The following is a 14,655-nucleotide window of genomic DNA, read 5'->3' as shown; positions in this document are numbered from 1 at the left end:
CAAATTTAGACATTTCTCCTTCCTGTGGTTTTACTTCCTTTGAGAAAATTTCTCTTTTTACAGAACTTCTAAGAGCTTGCAATAATTGCCAGAAATTGCTCCACAAATTGCCATTTTAGTAGCCTCCCCAATCTCACAAAGAAATTATTTTTTTTCAGGGTTTTTTCATAAGTGAGTCTGCCTGGCACAAGTGAACCATTAATTAAGATTAAATGGAAAGCTTTTACCAAAATATTTATTGTAGCCAACATACTAGGAGCATGCAGTCAATAGAAGACAAAGAAAGTCTTAGTCAAAGATTTACCTACCAGGAAAAAGTGACAGGTTTGTTGATTCTGACTGTAACTTGTACTTACCCTAGATCAGTTGTCAGTTTTATTTTTTTAACTTCTCTTGGAGACACCTTTGCTAGCAAAGAATTAAATCCTACCAGTAATGTACATAACTTCCATAGGCAAAAAAAATCTATCCCCTTAAGACGTGTCAGGAAAGCAGGTATTCATTTTATAAGACAATTCACAAGCTCAGCACATCAGAACAGTGATTCTGACTTTGTTTCGTCTCTTGTCATCAGCACCAATCTTTCAGAGCAAAAGCAGTCACCTTTACAGATTTGTAATCAAAGGAATCTGTTAGTATATTTACCTTTTCCAGGCTCCAGAGCATTTAAGCATATATGTCATTCCATTACTTTCAATGAGGAAATTCAACTACTGAAAGTTAGGTATGTGCTTATGTGCTTAAATGATCTCTGACTAAGCAAAGTCTAAGTTAGATCATTCAGAGTGCCAAAAAAGGAGCCATAGTTCAAATGCACTGGCAGTAGTGAATGTGGATTCCTTTCCGCATTCTCTCTTGTAAGAAAAACATAAATTTGGGGTGCAATCTCTTTTTGGCACCTTTTTTTGGTGTGTGTGTGTATGCATCTACTATTTTCTTCCTATTTCTAAATAAGAAACTGTTTCTAAAAAAGAAACAAACGTTTCTGTTTCTAAAAAAGAAACAAATGGATTTCTGGTCCTTATAGGAGGTTCATCAAACAAAATTAAAGCAACAGAGAAAGTCTAGGACCCTGCTGTGACCTATTGCATTTACAGATGTATCTTTTGGTTCCCCACAGTTCTTCTACAGGGATCAATGGCTTTTTACTCAGTATGGTACACTGCTCTTCTGAAGGGAAAACAGGAGGGAGTATACCAGCAATTCAACTAACTAGAGGAGGTGGATAGGCAGATGAGAATTATCACATTTAGAAGGCTTCTTTCAGGATTTTTTAGTACTCAGGTACTCAAAACGTTAGTCCCTTTCTACAATCAACTTGTGCAGGAAGTAAAATACAAGTAAAATGCCCCTTAAAGATCATATATGTAATGAAATAAATCCCTGTAGCATGTTTCTCTGAAACCAAGACGTAAGTCTATAGTATATTCTGGTGAATATTACTAGTAAATTGATAGAACTTCATTAATTTTTACTCCATTGTACTCTGAAAATATTGCATTTATGTAACTAAGGATAATCTGTAGGTTATTTGTGCAGCCTGTCTTATTAATAAATAATGCATATACTTCTTTTCCTGAAATTTTTCCAAAATATAAAATTTTTGAGAAAAAATATTTTGCGATCTTCTCAGCTTACATCCAGGGTTTGTCATTGAATCACTTGGATTTGCCTACTATCTGAAGAAATAAGGCTGAAAAAACCATATTCTTATATTCAAGAAGGAAAGAATGGCTGTGTGCTTATATAGGGAACATGTTTATTTTGTATGCACAATCTAAGTGTTCTCTACCCAACATAATAGAAAAAGCATTCTAAATAGCTGAAATGGCTCCCAGCACCATTTCTGGACATGATATTTGAATATCTGATTTTCTTTAAAACTAAATCTTATTTTAAATATTTTAAGATGAATAGATATATCCCTGACAAATTTTTGCATCTAATTTGTAGACAAACATGAGGAGTTTCATAACAATATTTCCATAAGCACCTGGTCAAAAAACAAATTTTTAATTGTGTAAAAAACAATTGAATATCATAAAAAGCCTAGATTTGAAAAAATCTAACTGAAAACCAAAACGATAATCTACTTCATCAGAATAGTTGTGAGGAAATTTTTGATACAGTGTGAAACATTTAACTTGACCCAGTCCACAATTTTTTTTGCACTTCAGGGAGGTGCTGCAGGAACAATCTAGTACTATATGAACTCTACAGATTAGGCAGGTGGAATTTTACAGGGTGTGGACTGTTGATGTACAACTATTGCATGATAAAACATTTTATCCTATTACAAAATAAAATAAAATAAAATATTACTATAACAGCATATTATCTCCTTAGGCACATTTATAGACTTTTCCCCTAAACTATGGAATAGTCACTCACATATTAAGTTGGTCACAAGACACCTACAAATATACACATCTTAAGCATTCCTTTTCTGCATTAAGCACTACAAATGCTGCATATTTATTATTTTTCCTTTTTATGACTCTCTGGGCTACTAAGATGAATCTCTTCGAGAAATACAAGACTGGGAAATAAAATTAGCAAGGAAAGACACCTACTTGACTGCATTGTTCTTGCTGAGATTTCTGCTGTTGAAGCACCCAAGCCTTGTGGAGAACGTGCAGCTAGGCGGAATAAGTACAAGCTGTTTGGCCTTAAACCTTGTAGGCGATAAGATGTAGTAGGTTCAGTGGAAACCCGTTGCTAAAGGTAAGTAATAAGAGGATGTCTTGATTAATATTCAGAGACCCTGGATCTCATATGCTGCCTATAGAAGAAATGCTTTTATACTCTGATGACATGACCATTGAGAAAAATGTAAATACAAGAAAAAAATTCAGAATAAACCCAAACTAAACTGAAACAAGTATGGATACACTATTTTTAACAAACACACATTAAGGAACAAAAATGTTAAAGTCAATAGTCTGATGGGTGAAACTCAGAGCCAGAAATATTGTTTGACTGTTTGAAGAAGTAATATCTGTGTACAAAGACAATAAAACATGAACAAAGGCTTACGTATAGTTAGCTTTTATGATAGTGAACTACAGGGTTTTATAAAGTGAGTAATCTTGAGTTTAACTTCCTAGTTAAATTTGTGTTCAAACCATTAAGAAGCAAATTCTTCCACAAGGTAAATTATTAAGCCAGGGACTGCATCTTATTTGAAGGGGAAATATAGGTCTGGATCCATCCTATAAAATAAACTTAAGCATTCACAGTACATGCATAAAGCCACCATAACCATCAGCTAAGTAGAAGCATCAGCAATGAGTTGATGATTTAGGAGAAATCATAAAATCATAGAATAGTTAGGGTTGGAAAGGACCTTAAACATCATGTAGTTCCAACCCCCCTGCCATGGGCAGGGACATCTCACTAGGTCAGGCTGCCCAAGGCCCCTTCCAACCTAGCCTTGAACAGCTCCAGGGATGGGGCAGCCACAACTTCCTCTGGCATTAATCACCTCCAAGCCATCCATGTGCTTTAGCATAGCATCTAGGAGCTATGCTAAATCAACAAAGCTGACACTCCCTTGCTGCCTTCTGAGACTGTCAACTTCTTTCTTTTGTCTGCGATACCTGGCAATATCACATGGTTTCTCAATCAGAAGAACAGATTATTCTAAAGCCTATGGTATTAACACAGAATCACAGAACCACTAGGTTGGAAAAGACCTCCAAGATCATTGAGTCCAACCATTCCTATCTGCCACTAAACCATGTCCCCAAGCAACCCATCCACACGTCTTTTAAATACCTCCAGGGATGGTGACTCAACCATCACACTGGGCAGCCTCTGCCGGGGTCCAATGAACCTTTCCATGAATTCCTTTTTCTGATGTCCAGCCTGAACCTCCCTCAATGGCTTGAGGCCATTCCCCCTTGTCCTGTCTCTGTCACTTGGGAGAAGAGGCCAGCAACCTCCTCTCTACAACCTCCTTTAAGGTAGTTACAGAGAGCAATGAGGTCTCCCCTCAGCCTCCTCTTCTCAAGGCTAAACAACTCCAGTTCCTTCAGCCGCTCCTTATAAGACTTGCTCTCCAGCCACTTCACCAGCTTCATTGCTCTTCTCTGGACTCGCTCCAGAGCCTCAACATCCTTCTTGTAGCAAGGACTGAACACAGGATTCAAGGTGCGGTCTCACCAGTGCTGAGTGCAGGGGCAGAAGAACTTCCCTGGACCTGCTGGTCACACCGTTCCTGATACAAGCCAAGATGCCACTGGCCTTCTTGGCCACCTGGGCACACTGCTGGCTCATGTTCAGTCAGCTGTCAACCAGCACCCCCAGGTCCTTCTTCTCCAGGCAGCTTTCTAGCCACTCTTCCCCTAGTCTGTAGCACTGCACAGTGCCTCAAGTGCAGGACCCGGCATTTGGCCTTGTTAAACCTCATGCCATTGGCCTCAGCCCACTGGTCCAGCCTGTTCAGATCCCTTTGCAGAGACTCCCTACCCTCCAGCAGATCGACACTTCCATCCAGCTTGGTATTGTTCGCAAACTTGCTAAGGGTGCACTCAATGCCTTCATCCAGGTCATCGATAAAGACATTGAACACGGCTGGACCCAGCACTGAGCCCTGGGGAACCCCACTTGTCACTGGCCTCCAGCTGGAGTTATCTCCATTTCCCACCACTCTCTGGGCCCGGCCATCCAACCAGTTTTCCACCCAGGAGAGTGTGCGCCTGTCCAGTCCAGAGGCTGACAGTTTCCTAAGCAGAATAGTGTGTGAAACTGTGTCAAAGGCTTTACTGAAGTCCAAGAGGACTACATCCACAGTAGGTGGGTCACTTTGTCATAGAAGTCCATAGAGGTCTTCCAAGTGAAAAGACTTTAAGAAATAATAGTCCCGAAAAAAAGTGCAGAGCAAGTTTGCATTTTTAGGAAAAAAACCTATATTTTCTCCTCAAATATTATGGAAATATTAAAGAAGCTTAAGAACTCTCTTATTTGGTGGCAAGAGAAACAAAAATTCTCTAAGGCTATACACAGCCTCCAAACTCCAAGTCCAAGTGCAAATTTTCTTAATGATTCTATAACATGTCCACGAACACTTCTGCTTCCAAGCTTTTGTAGAGTCACAGTTGGACAGACATGGTAAATGTCTGGAACTGGAAGCAATTTCTGCAGTTGACTTGCTGAGAACAACAGCAAAGTTACTCTGACTGGAAACAACTGAAAGAATTTTCTGCTGTTTACAGAATCTCAGGTCTATCTTCAGACTGACTGCTGGGTTTAACAAGCTGTTAAACACCAAGTCATTTGTACCTAAGAAAGTTCCTAGCCCATCAGTTCTAAACCACTTCAGCATTTTATGCCTGACTCAGTAAGAATACTTAAAGGATGCATAGTCCTTTCACTTACCTCCTCTCCGTGCTCCCCATCTTTGTAAACCAGTTCATAGCTGGAAATGGTATCAGAACGTGGAGGTGTCCAGGAAAGTAATATGCTTGTTTCTGACTCAGGCTCTGCTTTGAAGTTCAGTGGTTGACCAGGCACTAAAGAGAAATTTGAGCAGTGTTGCCAGTTGTTTATTTGGCTAGTTCAACATGTATCTTTCAAACCTTTTAAACTATTATCTGAATAAGTCACATAATATTACTTTTGTATAATTTACTGAAGTTAAAAAAGTGGATTAATTATACTATGAAATATATTAATCTGAGCTCAGAAAACAATAATGATATATTTAATTCATACATTACAAATTATCAAGGATTTCAAAGAAGTGCTTCACAGTGTAAATAATGCCACAGAACTGAAATGCAATTGAAAAGATGCCTGGTGATTATTATCAGCAGTCTAATAAACTATGTGTGAAATGGCAAGTATATATGTATGTGTGTATAAGGGGATAGTACGTAAGATTTGCTGGAATAGTCAATAAGAAAATGTTAAAACCACTAAATGCATTTCAAAATCTGAAAACGGTTTGGTCAGCTCAAAAATAAATATGATACTAACTACCTCTTGCTCTTTGAGACACCTAAATATTGAATGTACCTGAAGAAGCTATAACCTACTAAAGAGATCTTCAGTGTTGTTCTCATTGACATATATCTACCCTTCTAATGACTGATATTATTACAAATATAGCTGAATTTCTTATGAAAGCACTTTCTAATTCAAGAACTAAAAATGCAACTTTGATTCCAGTAGTCAAGAACATTCTTTGTTGTGATGTCTTGTGTAATGGTCACAGAAATTACTCAGACTAAATGTTACCCTCATTTACTTCTGCAAATCTATGGCAAATAATAAGGTTGACTGGAAAAAGACAGCAAAATATGACCCTGTCATTGGAATGTATACAATCATTTTGTCACCCAAGTTCTAAAACATTGTTTTCAGTTAATAGTTGTGTTGATAAGGCATGAAAGAGTCTTCCATAGCAATACTAGGTTTTTGAGAATAAAACATGGCATGCTTTTATTTTTCAAGAAAAAAAAAAAAAGAAAAGCACAAACTGAGAACAGGTGTTACAAGTAAAATGTGATGATAATGATTACCTTCCCTGGAGGATGAGAGGCTGAGGGGCATCATTTAGTGATTGATAGGAATGGTTGGACTCAATGATCCAGTGGGTCTTTTCCAACCTAGAGATTCTGTGATTCTGTGATCATTTCACAATCATTTTTTGGGGTAAAATTTTATTATACTGTAACAAGTATGTTTCTTTTGTACAGTGAAAGATATAAAAACTCCATGGTAAAAGTAATTTGTGATTATAATTCATATCTTACCCAGACTCCTACAGATGTCACTCTGAGGGTAACACTGCCCTAGTGTATGCTGGTGTAGGTTTGATATCTAACCTTTAAACAGACAGATAACCTGTCAACATGAGGTCTGTATTAAAGATCCTATGTGGAAGCTGCAGATCCCTGCCATTCAATTATTTTTCTCTTGGAAACTGGACAAAATAGAAAAGGAAAGATGTAAAAACCTGATTCTGACGGAAGGAGTGAGAGTGAACAGGAGACCAAGTCTCATTAGAGGAAGAAAAAAGGATATGAGTAATAAGATATTGTTCTAAAAGACAAGTGGTGTAAAAAGAAATAATTTCCTGTGTACTGCAAAGTGCAAAAAGAAAAAGATCACAAAGCATTGGCAGCAATTGCAGGAAACAGCAGTAAAGTATTTTTAACAGAAATACTTCTATTTTATCCTTTCAAAACTGAAAAGATATTAAATTAAGAGGGAGAAAGTGGAATAAGTGGATAATTGCTAACTTTGAAACAGATTCTGAAATACTACTAGATCAAATTTTAACTTGACAAATCTATATCATAGTTGTACAAATGGATTTACACAGTGAATATTACAACTTTCTAGGTGACCTGTTTCAAACCCTGTGTAGCAAGGAGACAACAGCTTCTGATTTGCCTCCTGTTGAACATGGATGAAAGCAGATGTGGAGCCCCACTGTAGGTTTGCCAAAACTTGGTAGTACAATACAGAGTCTAGGCAGCTATTTAGAAGTGCTTATTTCACTAAAGGTTGTTTCAAAACTATCTCATGAAACTCAGGTAAGAACCTGGATATAGGCATTTTGTTCACTTCATGTCATAAAATGATAAAAACTGATAAAATTGACCTGTGGAAAAAAAAAGATCTGCTTGTGTATCAAAGGACAGGGGGAAAAAAAATTTCCACAAAGTAACTGAGCAGTTGATGTTAGAAAAACACACTTGCCTGGTCATAGAAGGTCAAACAGAAGCTTATGCTATCTGTTCAATGCCATCCACTTTGCACTGCACACCTCTATCAGTGACCTGAAGGAGAGGATGGAGGGCACATGTTCCAGGTTTACAGAGAACATTAAGGTTGGTGGAGACCAACTGACACATGCAAAGGCCAGGCTGCAATTGAGAGGGAGCTGGAGAGAGGGGAGGAACAGGCTGACAGTTCACCATGAAGGCCCTGTTCTTGGAAGGCAGAGCCCTCCATGGATGCAGGCTGGGGTTGATAGGGCCAGGGAGCAGCTGCAGGGGACAGCCAATGGGGCTCTGGTAGGCAGTGGACTGAGCTGGGGTCAACCATGCGCCCAGGCAGAAATAAGGGCCAATGGTGCCTGGAGTGTTATGAATAGGAGATGGCTGTAAGAGCCAATGGAGGGCAGGGATTGACCTTTCTGCTCATTAACCCTCAGACCACATCTGGGTACTGCATCTGGTTTTGGGCCTCAGCATATACATACCTCTCCTTATGAAGAAAGTCTGAGAGAGTTGAGCTTTCTCAGCCTGGAGAAGAGAAGGCTCTGGGGAGACTTTATTGTGACCTTTCAGTACTTTAAGGAGGCTGATAAGAAAATGGGGACAAGCTTTTTCATAGGACAAGGGGTAATGGTTTTAAATTGAAAGAGTGTAGATTTAGATTATATATAAGGAAGAATTTCTTTACAATAAGGATTGTGAAACACTGGAAGAGGTTGCCCAGAGATGCAGTAGATGCCCCATCCCTGGAAACAGTGTCAGGTTGGATGGGGCTTTTAGCAACATGATTTCATTAAAAATGTCAGGCGGGTTGGACTAGAAGACCTTTAAAGGTTCCTCCCAACCCAAACTATTCTATGGTTCTATGATTCTATCACACACAGAACCACAGTATTCAAAGCAATAAATTAAAATACATTTTAGAAGTCAAAAAAGCATAGTATATTTTGTCAAAACTAATGAAAAATCTGTAAATCACTTTCTTAAAATCATATGTGTAACTGACATTGAGGGAACCCATGGAATTAAGTAAACATTTTGGTCAGTCTTAAAGACAGAGTGTGCGTAGACTTGTCTGAGTGACTAAAGAACACAGTGAAGCGATGAATTCTTCTTAAGAATAATTCCATGTACACTCTCTTTCTATAGTGTAGCAGGAGGCTGGTCTTGAAATTATTTAAAGCTGTATTCTTTCTACACTCAAGTTCAGTGACAAAATTAATGTGTCTATACTTCCAGAGCTCATCCAAGTATTAGCAAAAGTTGCATAAGTAGACATGTTCTCTAAGGGGTATTTTGTCACTTTGTAACCATCCTGCATCCCACCTCAGACCCACATCACTCTCCTTGCACCAGCTTCCTCGCATCAAGGTTAAGTTTCCAGCTGCATAGTTTGAACCCTTCCATTGTGGACATCCATTTTCATGAAATGATTCACTATGAGACAAGCACTCCAGAGTTTCAGAGACATGAGGTTCCCCTGCTCAGGTATTCGTGAAGTAATTTGAAATGTCTGTCAAGGTAACTAGCATGCTACAACATAGAACTGTATTCCCTCTCTGTCTTCTCCCTTCCTCTGAACATCTGATTTTCTTCAACAATAAGAACTTGAGAACCATTAACTCACTTCTCTTAAGCTAAGGCTTCATTTTATGTGCCCTGCAAGTCAGATAATTGACCTTCTCATTACTGTCCTTTTTCACTTGTTGAAAAGATTAACCTTTTATTATTGTAATAAACTTTGGTCTTCAAAACAGTGTCTATCCTTGGTTTAAAATTAATAGTATGTTTTATATAGTGGGTTCTTGCTTAAAGAAGCGTATGTTTACTAGTACATATTCATTTCCTAGAATATTTTTTTTCTCTCTCTCTTTCTCCAATAACTCACTATCAAGTAGAACTCATCTCTCTCTCACTAACTCCCTCTTTCTACATCAGCTTGGAATAAAAACTGGATTCTCTGAATTCCTCCAGTAGCCCTTTCTTTGCACATTAAAAATTAAACCAAACCAAAAGTAGGCATTCAGTGTAAAGCTCAAGAATTTTCCTTGTATACACAGGTCAATATATGTTGATCAGAGAGTATGTGTACTTCTGACTGGGTTATTGGAAGAAAAGACATTTAAGAAGATACGCAAGAACTGTGTTCTGGGCATTTAAATGGAGACAAACCACAGAGCTTTTGTTTTCTAATGAGGCAAAGAAAAAGGACAAAACTTGTAACACCTTAAACCACTGTTTCTTTATTATAAAATGTGGTGTTAGTAAGTCAAATAACCTAAATTACTGGTGGCAGTACTGGTCCTGCCTCCACCCTCAGCAGAATCAAATCTTTTGACACAAAATACAGAATAAGGAATTTCTTAGATAAAGCTTTTGGAATTGATCTTCCCTTATCCAAAAGGCTCAGCTCTACAGCTCTTTGTGATTACTTTATTCCTTTAAATGATGTCTTTTTACAGAAAAGAAAATATTACTGAAAACAACTATGGAATAGGACATGGCTTTTCTTTCTAATGCTTAAGCAGAATACTGGAACACAAATCTGAATACAAAATTATTGTTTTAATCTTTGGTAGCCTGAAAAAATGCTTCCTCCTCTTTCCCTCAAACAACATGCTCCTAGTTAATATTTTTATTAGAAATGTAATTTTTACTATATGCAGAGTTTTGTTTTGCAAAGTGAGAACCCACTCATACAGCTATTTCAAAAGAACAATTCTGCTGTACTAAGAAAATATTCTTGCAAACATGTTTTTTAAAAATAATTTGTTTCCTATAATCTCTCTCCAAAGCTCAGAACATACATAAAGGAGGAAAGCTTTGAAGGAAACCAAGCTAGCAGAGCCTGTAAGTCACATCTGTCAATCAGATTTGGTTGTATATGCACTTTAATATTCCTAAAGCAGGCAGAAGGGTTAAGCTACATATTTACAATGACAGAATTATTTGTTTCAAAAAAGGAAAACCAAACCCTGATCAAAATGTAATCACCATTCTATTCTTATTTTTGCATGTTTACACATGTTTCCATTAAATCCATTTAATCTGTTTTGAAATGACACTTTTTACTTCACTATATTTATTTAGAAGAGTTTCAGCTTGAGAGAAACTTAAACCAAAACAATCATATTCAGACTTAGATTATAGCAAGTCTGGAACAGACAGGGAGGGCACTTCATTCTGCAGCTTTCACTGAAGAGAAACTGGTGGATAGAAAAATTGGAAAATCTTGGCTTTTAAACATACTCTGAACTACAGAACTGAACTAGATTTTGTTAGCCATTTTTCTCTTTTATGACTTAAAATGTTCATATTTCAAGTACAAGTATCAGTGCTTAAAAATACCTCATGTGGCACGTTTTTGTTTTTCTTTTAGTTTTTAACATAGGCACAAATAAACAACATCAAGTCAACTCTGTTACCAAGTAGAAAACATGTATTGAGAATCCTTCCTGGACTGTCAACATTACCATAATTTCTACAAATTGCAGCAGTAATCAGAAATAGAGAGGCACATTTAATGGTAAAGTTCCACAAAGGTTTTAATAAACAGAGATTTTTCTGAAGTGTCCTCAGTGAGCGACATAACTTGAGTTGGTCCAGGTAAGCCTCAGTGCTCATTATTTTGACTGCTTCATCCCTCTGTGGCGAAGCCACTGACAAACTCTTGTCAATCTAAAAGGTTTGTGGTTGTAAGTGAAAACACAGATGAGAAACTCACTAAACCTTCTTTAAAAGCTTTTTGCAAATGGATTCTAAAATCAGTCAGATGTTAATATAAAAAAAACAATTACTGAAAAAGTTTGTAATTGCCAAAGTAAAATCATGGTGTAACTATTTACATTTGCATGTACACACAGCCACATTTTATTGTACCACTAAAATGTGAGGGATGCTAAATTCTTCAACAGGAAGCCTTCCAACACTAAAAAATTCAAAAAGTATTATATAATACTTCTGACCTACATAATACTTCATACAGCTTTCTCTAAACCACTAGATAAAGGGAACTTTTACTTATTGCTGCAATCAAAAGCTTCCTGCACTGTAGCTCCTCCACAGCTTTTTGCTTTTGATTTCACAAAAAGTCTCTGCAATGTTTTTCACTTTGCTTGCTTGTCCTTTGCTAATAAAATTAATTCATGGGTCTAAAAATCCTGTACAGAAACAAAACACCTGAGTGTAAACATAAAACAAGAAACTGGTGACCTTGTGCTTTGAAGGGGTAGGCTGGATTTGATTTATAAATCCAAAATGTACAGAACTGCTTGCTTGAACCAACACAGAAGTTTGTTATTTTATGAAAGCTTTCATGTTTTATGTGTTTTCAGCACTTTAACAACTATTTGAAAACACACATAGTGCACACACATTTTGAATTTCCAGAAAGTAAGATTACTAGAGTGATGTAGCATAAGGGAGTCACATGCCACCAAAACAAAACCAACTGACAAAGGTAACTCCTCAAAGCAAGCTGTGAAGAACTACTCGACTACTTGGTGCACAGAGCACTGTCAGATAGGAGGCATAACATCTGGCCACCTCCAGGATGAAGCTCTCCCCAAGCCTTCAGTTAAACTTCAGTTAAACTCCTTGAGATTGATGAAAAAAGAAATCAAAGTGTGAGGGGATAATTTCCATTCTTCAAGGCTAACTTGCACTGTGGTGTTGAGAAAAGCTTATCTGCAAAACCCACCTGAATAAATTGTCCTTGACAGGAAGTTTTTTCAACATGTTAAATTCAAATTCTCTCTTTGCAAAAGTTATGCATGCATTTAATTTTTTCACATAAACTCTGCTCATTGCTAACTTACCTCCTGTTTGAGTGATGACTTGAATGTCACTAGAAAGTGGCCCATCTCCAACAGAAGTAAAAGCAAGAACTTTCACAGAGTATGTTTTCTGGGGTACTAGATTTCCAATAGTGGTAATGTGGCTGTCAGCCACATTGTGCTTCATCCAGCTGTTGACATGTTGAGTGGGGTCCATGGTGTAATAAACTCTGTAACCTTGTATCTGTCCATTAGGTTCCTCAGGTTCTTCCCACTGTACCAAAATGGTGGTAGAGCTTAGCATACGGGCCTGCACATTGCGTGGTGCACTTGAAGGTGCTTGTTCTGAAGTCCTTGTTGACACAGGCTCACTGGGTGGCCCTCGCCCGATGTTATTTACAGCAACTACTCGAAATTCATACTCTGAATATGGACTTAGGCCAGCCACACTATAGCGTGTTGTGGCCACTCCATCAATTTCTTTGTATGGCTCCTCCGAGTTCTTGGGTTTATGTTGGATTATGTAGTAAGAAACTGGCTCAGGGTTTCCAGAATCCCAAGTCAATGTTATGCTTGTTGCTGTGCTTTCTGTCACGACAGGTGTTCCAGGAGGTTTGGGTAAGGCTAATGATAAAAGCCAAAAAAATAGTTAGCACTATGTAACACTAGATGTTAACTATTACAATAAGCAGCTTAAAAACCCAAAATAAACAACAACAAAAACAAAACTGGAAGTTTGGAATGCAAAGAAGATGTGATCTGTTCAGAGCAAGCTTTGACAATTATGATTTTACTCCAGAAATCTATCAGAAAATCTTTAAGTTTTGTACTGCAAGATTCATGTAATATAAATTAATAAATGTGTAGAAGAGGAATCTTACAGATAAGACAGTGCACCATTACAGCTTAATTTTCAGATATTTTTGGAACCTCCAGTTTCAAATTATCTAGCGAACATGATACTTGGCCACCCAGACACTCTAAAAATCACATTACTGGTTCTTAAAGGCTCCTGATGTTGATAAGTATGTGCAAGATTACATGATCCTTTATTTACTTGAAGTGAAGGCTGGGAGCTAGATACAGGAAAATAATGGAACATTATTATTATTATCTTCTTATTTATTAGTATTATTGCTGCCTGAATCTGGGTTTTGTCTTATGCCAGTGATTGGCTAAAATATTTACCCTCTTGATTTAAGAGAGTAAGAGGCATAAAGTCCTTTTCACTGCAATATATTTGCTCAGAATATGGCAATGAATGAAACAAAGGCTAAACTATGTCCACAAATATGTACTTGGGATATACCTTTGACAGTTATCTGTGCTATCGCTTCTATAACACCAAGGGTAGACATAGCAACACAAGTATAGTTTGCAGACTGCCGGACATCATTAAGCTCAAGGACATTCCTCCCTATTGGCATATCATCCTCAGGTGTCAAATCTTCCGCTCCTAGCATCCATTTCACATATGGCATTGGTGACCCCACCGCAACACATGTGATATTTACGCTCCCTCCAGGCATGATCTCATGATTGGTAGGGGGGATAGAAAACCTCGGTGGGACCCGTCGAACTGGAACAAAACACAAAAAGAGGTAATAACATATAAAAAAAAGAAACTGAGTCTTGCATATGGACAACATGCAGTGTACAGACACAATTTAACATTTTAACATGTTATTCTGATCTGCCAGAAAATACATATAAAAGAAATAGAAGACTAAACAAGAATTTTGTCTGCACACAATGTGAATTATTCTATATTTACTTGAGGGTATTATTAGGTACATTCATACAAAGGCTGTTTCAGAACTATTAGGATCCCACAGTTAACTAACTACATACTAACAATACACAAAGACCATGCAAAAATTACACACACGCACACGTGCGCGCGGGCACACACACACACACACGTACATATATATATATATGCACTTTATATGCCTATATGTGTTTGTGTATATATATATATATATATATATATGTACAGAAGAAAACTGGAAGATCAACAGCATGCTTGAGTTGATTACCAAAACCAACTTCAATGCTGCATGATGTGAATAAATGTGCTAGGCCACATTGTCACATCACAGTCCCGGAACACATTGCCTACAGTACACTGAAAGTGCAATTTCATTTGC

General features: G+C 37.6%; 1 protein-coding gene across 30 annotated transcripts in view; it reads right to left on the bottom strand.

Annotated features, from left to right (window-relative positions):
* The window catches only part of PTPRD (protein tyrosine phosphatase receptor type D), a 477,045-nt gene that overhangs the window by 127,769 nt on the left and 334,621 nt on the right, over nucleotides 1-14,655 (bottom strand). For all 30 annotated transcript variants that reach the window (XM_069880847.1, XM_069880848.1, XM_069880854.1 and 27 more), the window contains 4 exons: nucleotides 13,815-14,084; nucleotides 12,548-13,129; nucleotides 5,380-5,513; nucleotides 2,574-2,718 (listed from right to left, as the gene is read on the bottom strand). In XM_069880847.1, coding sequence (XP_069736948.1) covers nucleotides 2,574-2,718; nucleotides 5,380-5,513; nucleotides 12,548-13,129; nucleotides 13,815-14,084 — 1,131 coding nt within the window. The remainder of the gene's footprint in view (nucleotides 1-2,573; nucleotides 2,719-5,379; nucleotides 5,514-12,547; nucleotides 13,130-13,814; nucleotides 14,085-14,655) is intronic.

The sequence above is a fragment of the Phaenicophaeus curvirostris genome, chromosome Z (genome assembly GCF_032191515.1).
Source record: "Phaenicophaeus curvirostris isolate KB17595 chromosome Z, BPBGC_Pcur_1.0, whole genome shotgun sequence".
Taxonomy (NCBI): domain Eukaryota; kingdom Metazoa; phylum Chordata; class Aves; order Cuculiformes; family Cuculidae; genus Phaenicophaeus; species Phaenicophaeus curvirostris.
This window is presented reverse-complemented; position numbering and strand designations above follow the sequence as displayed.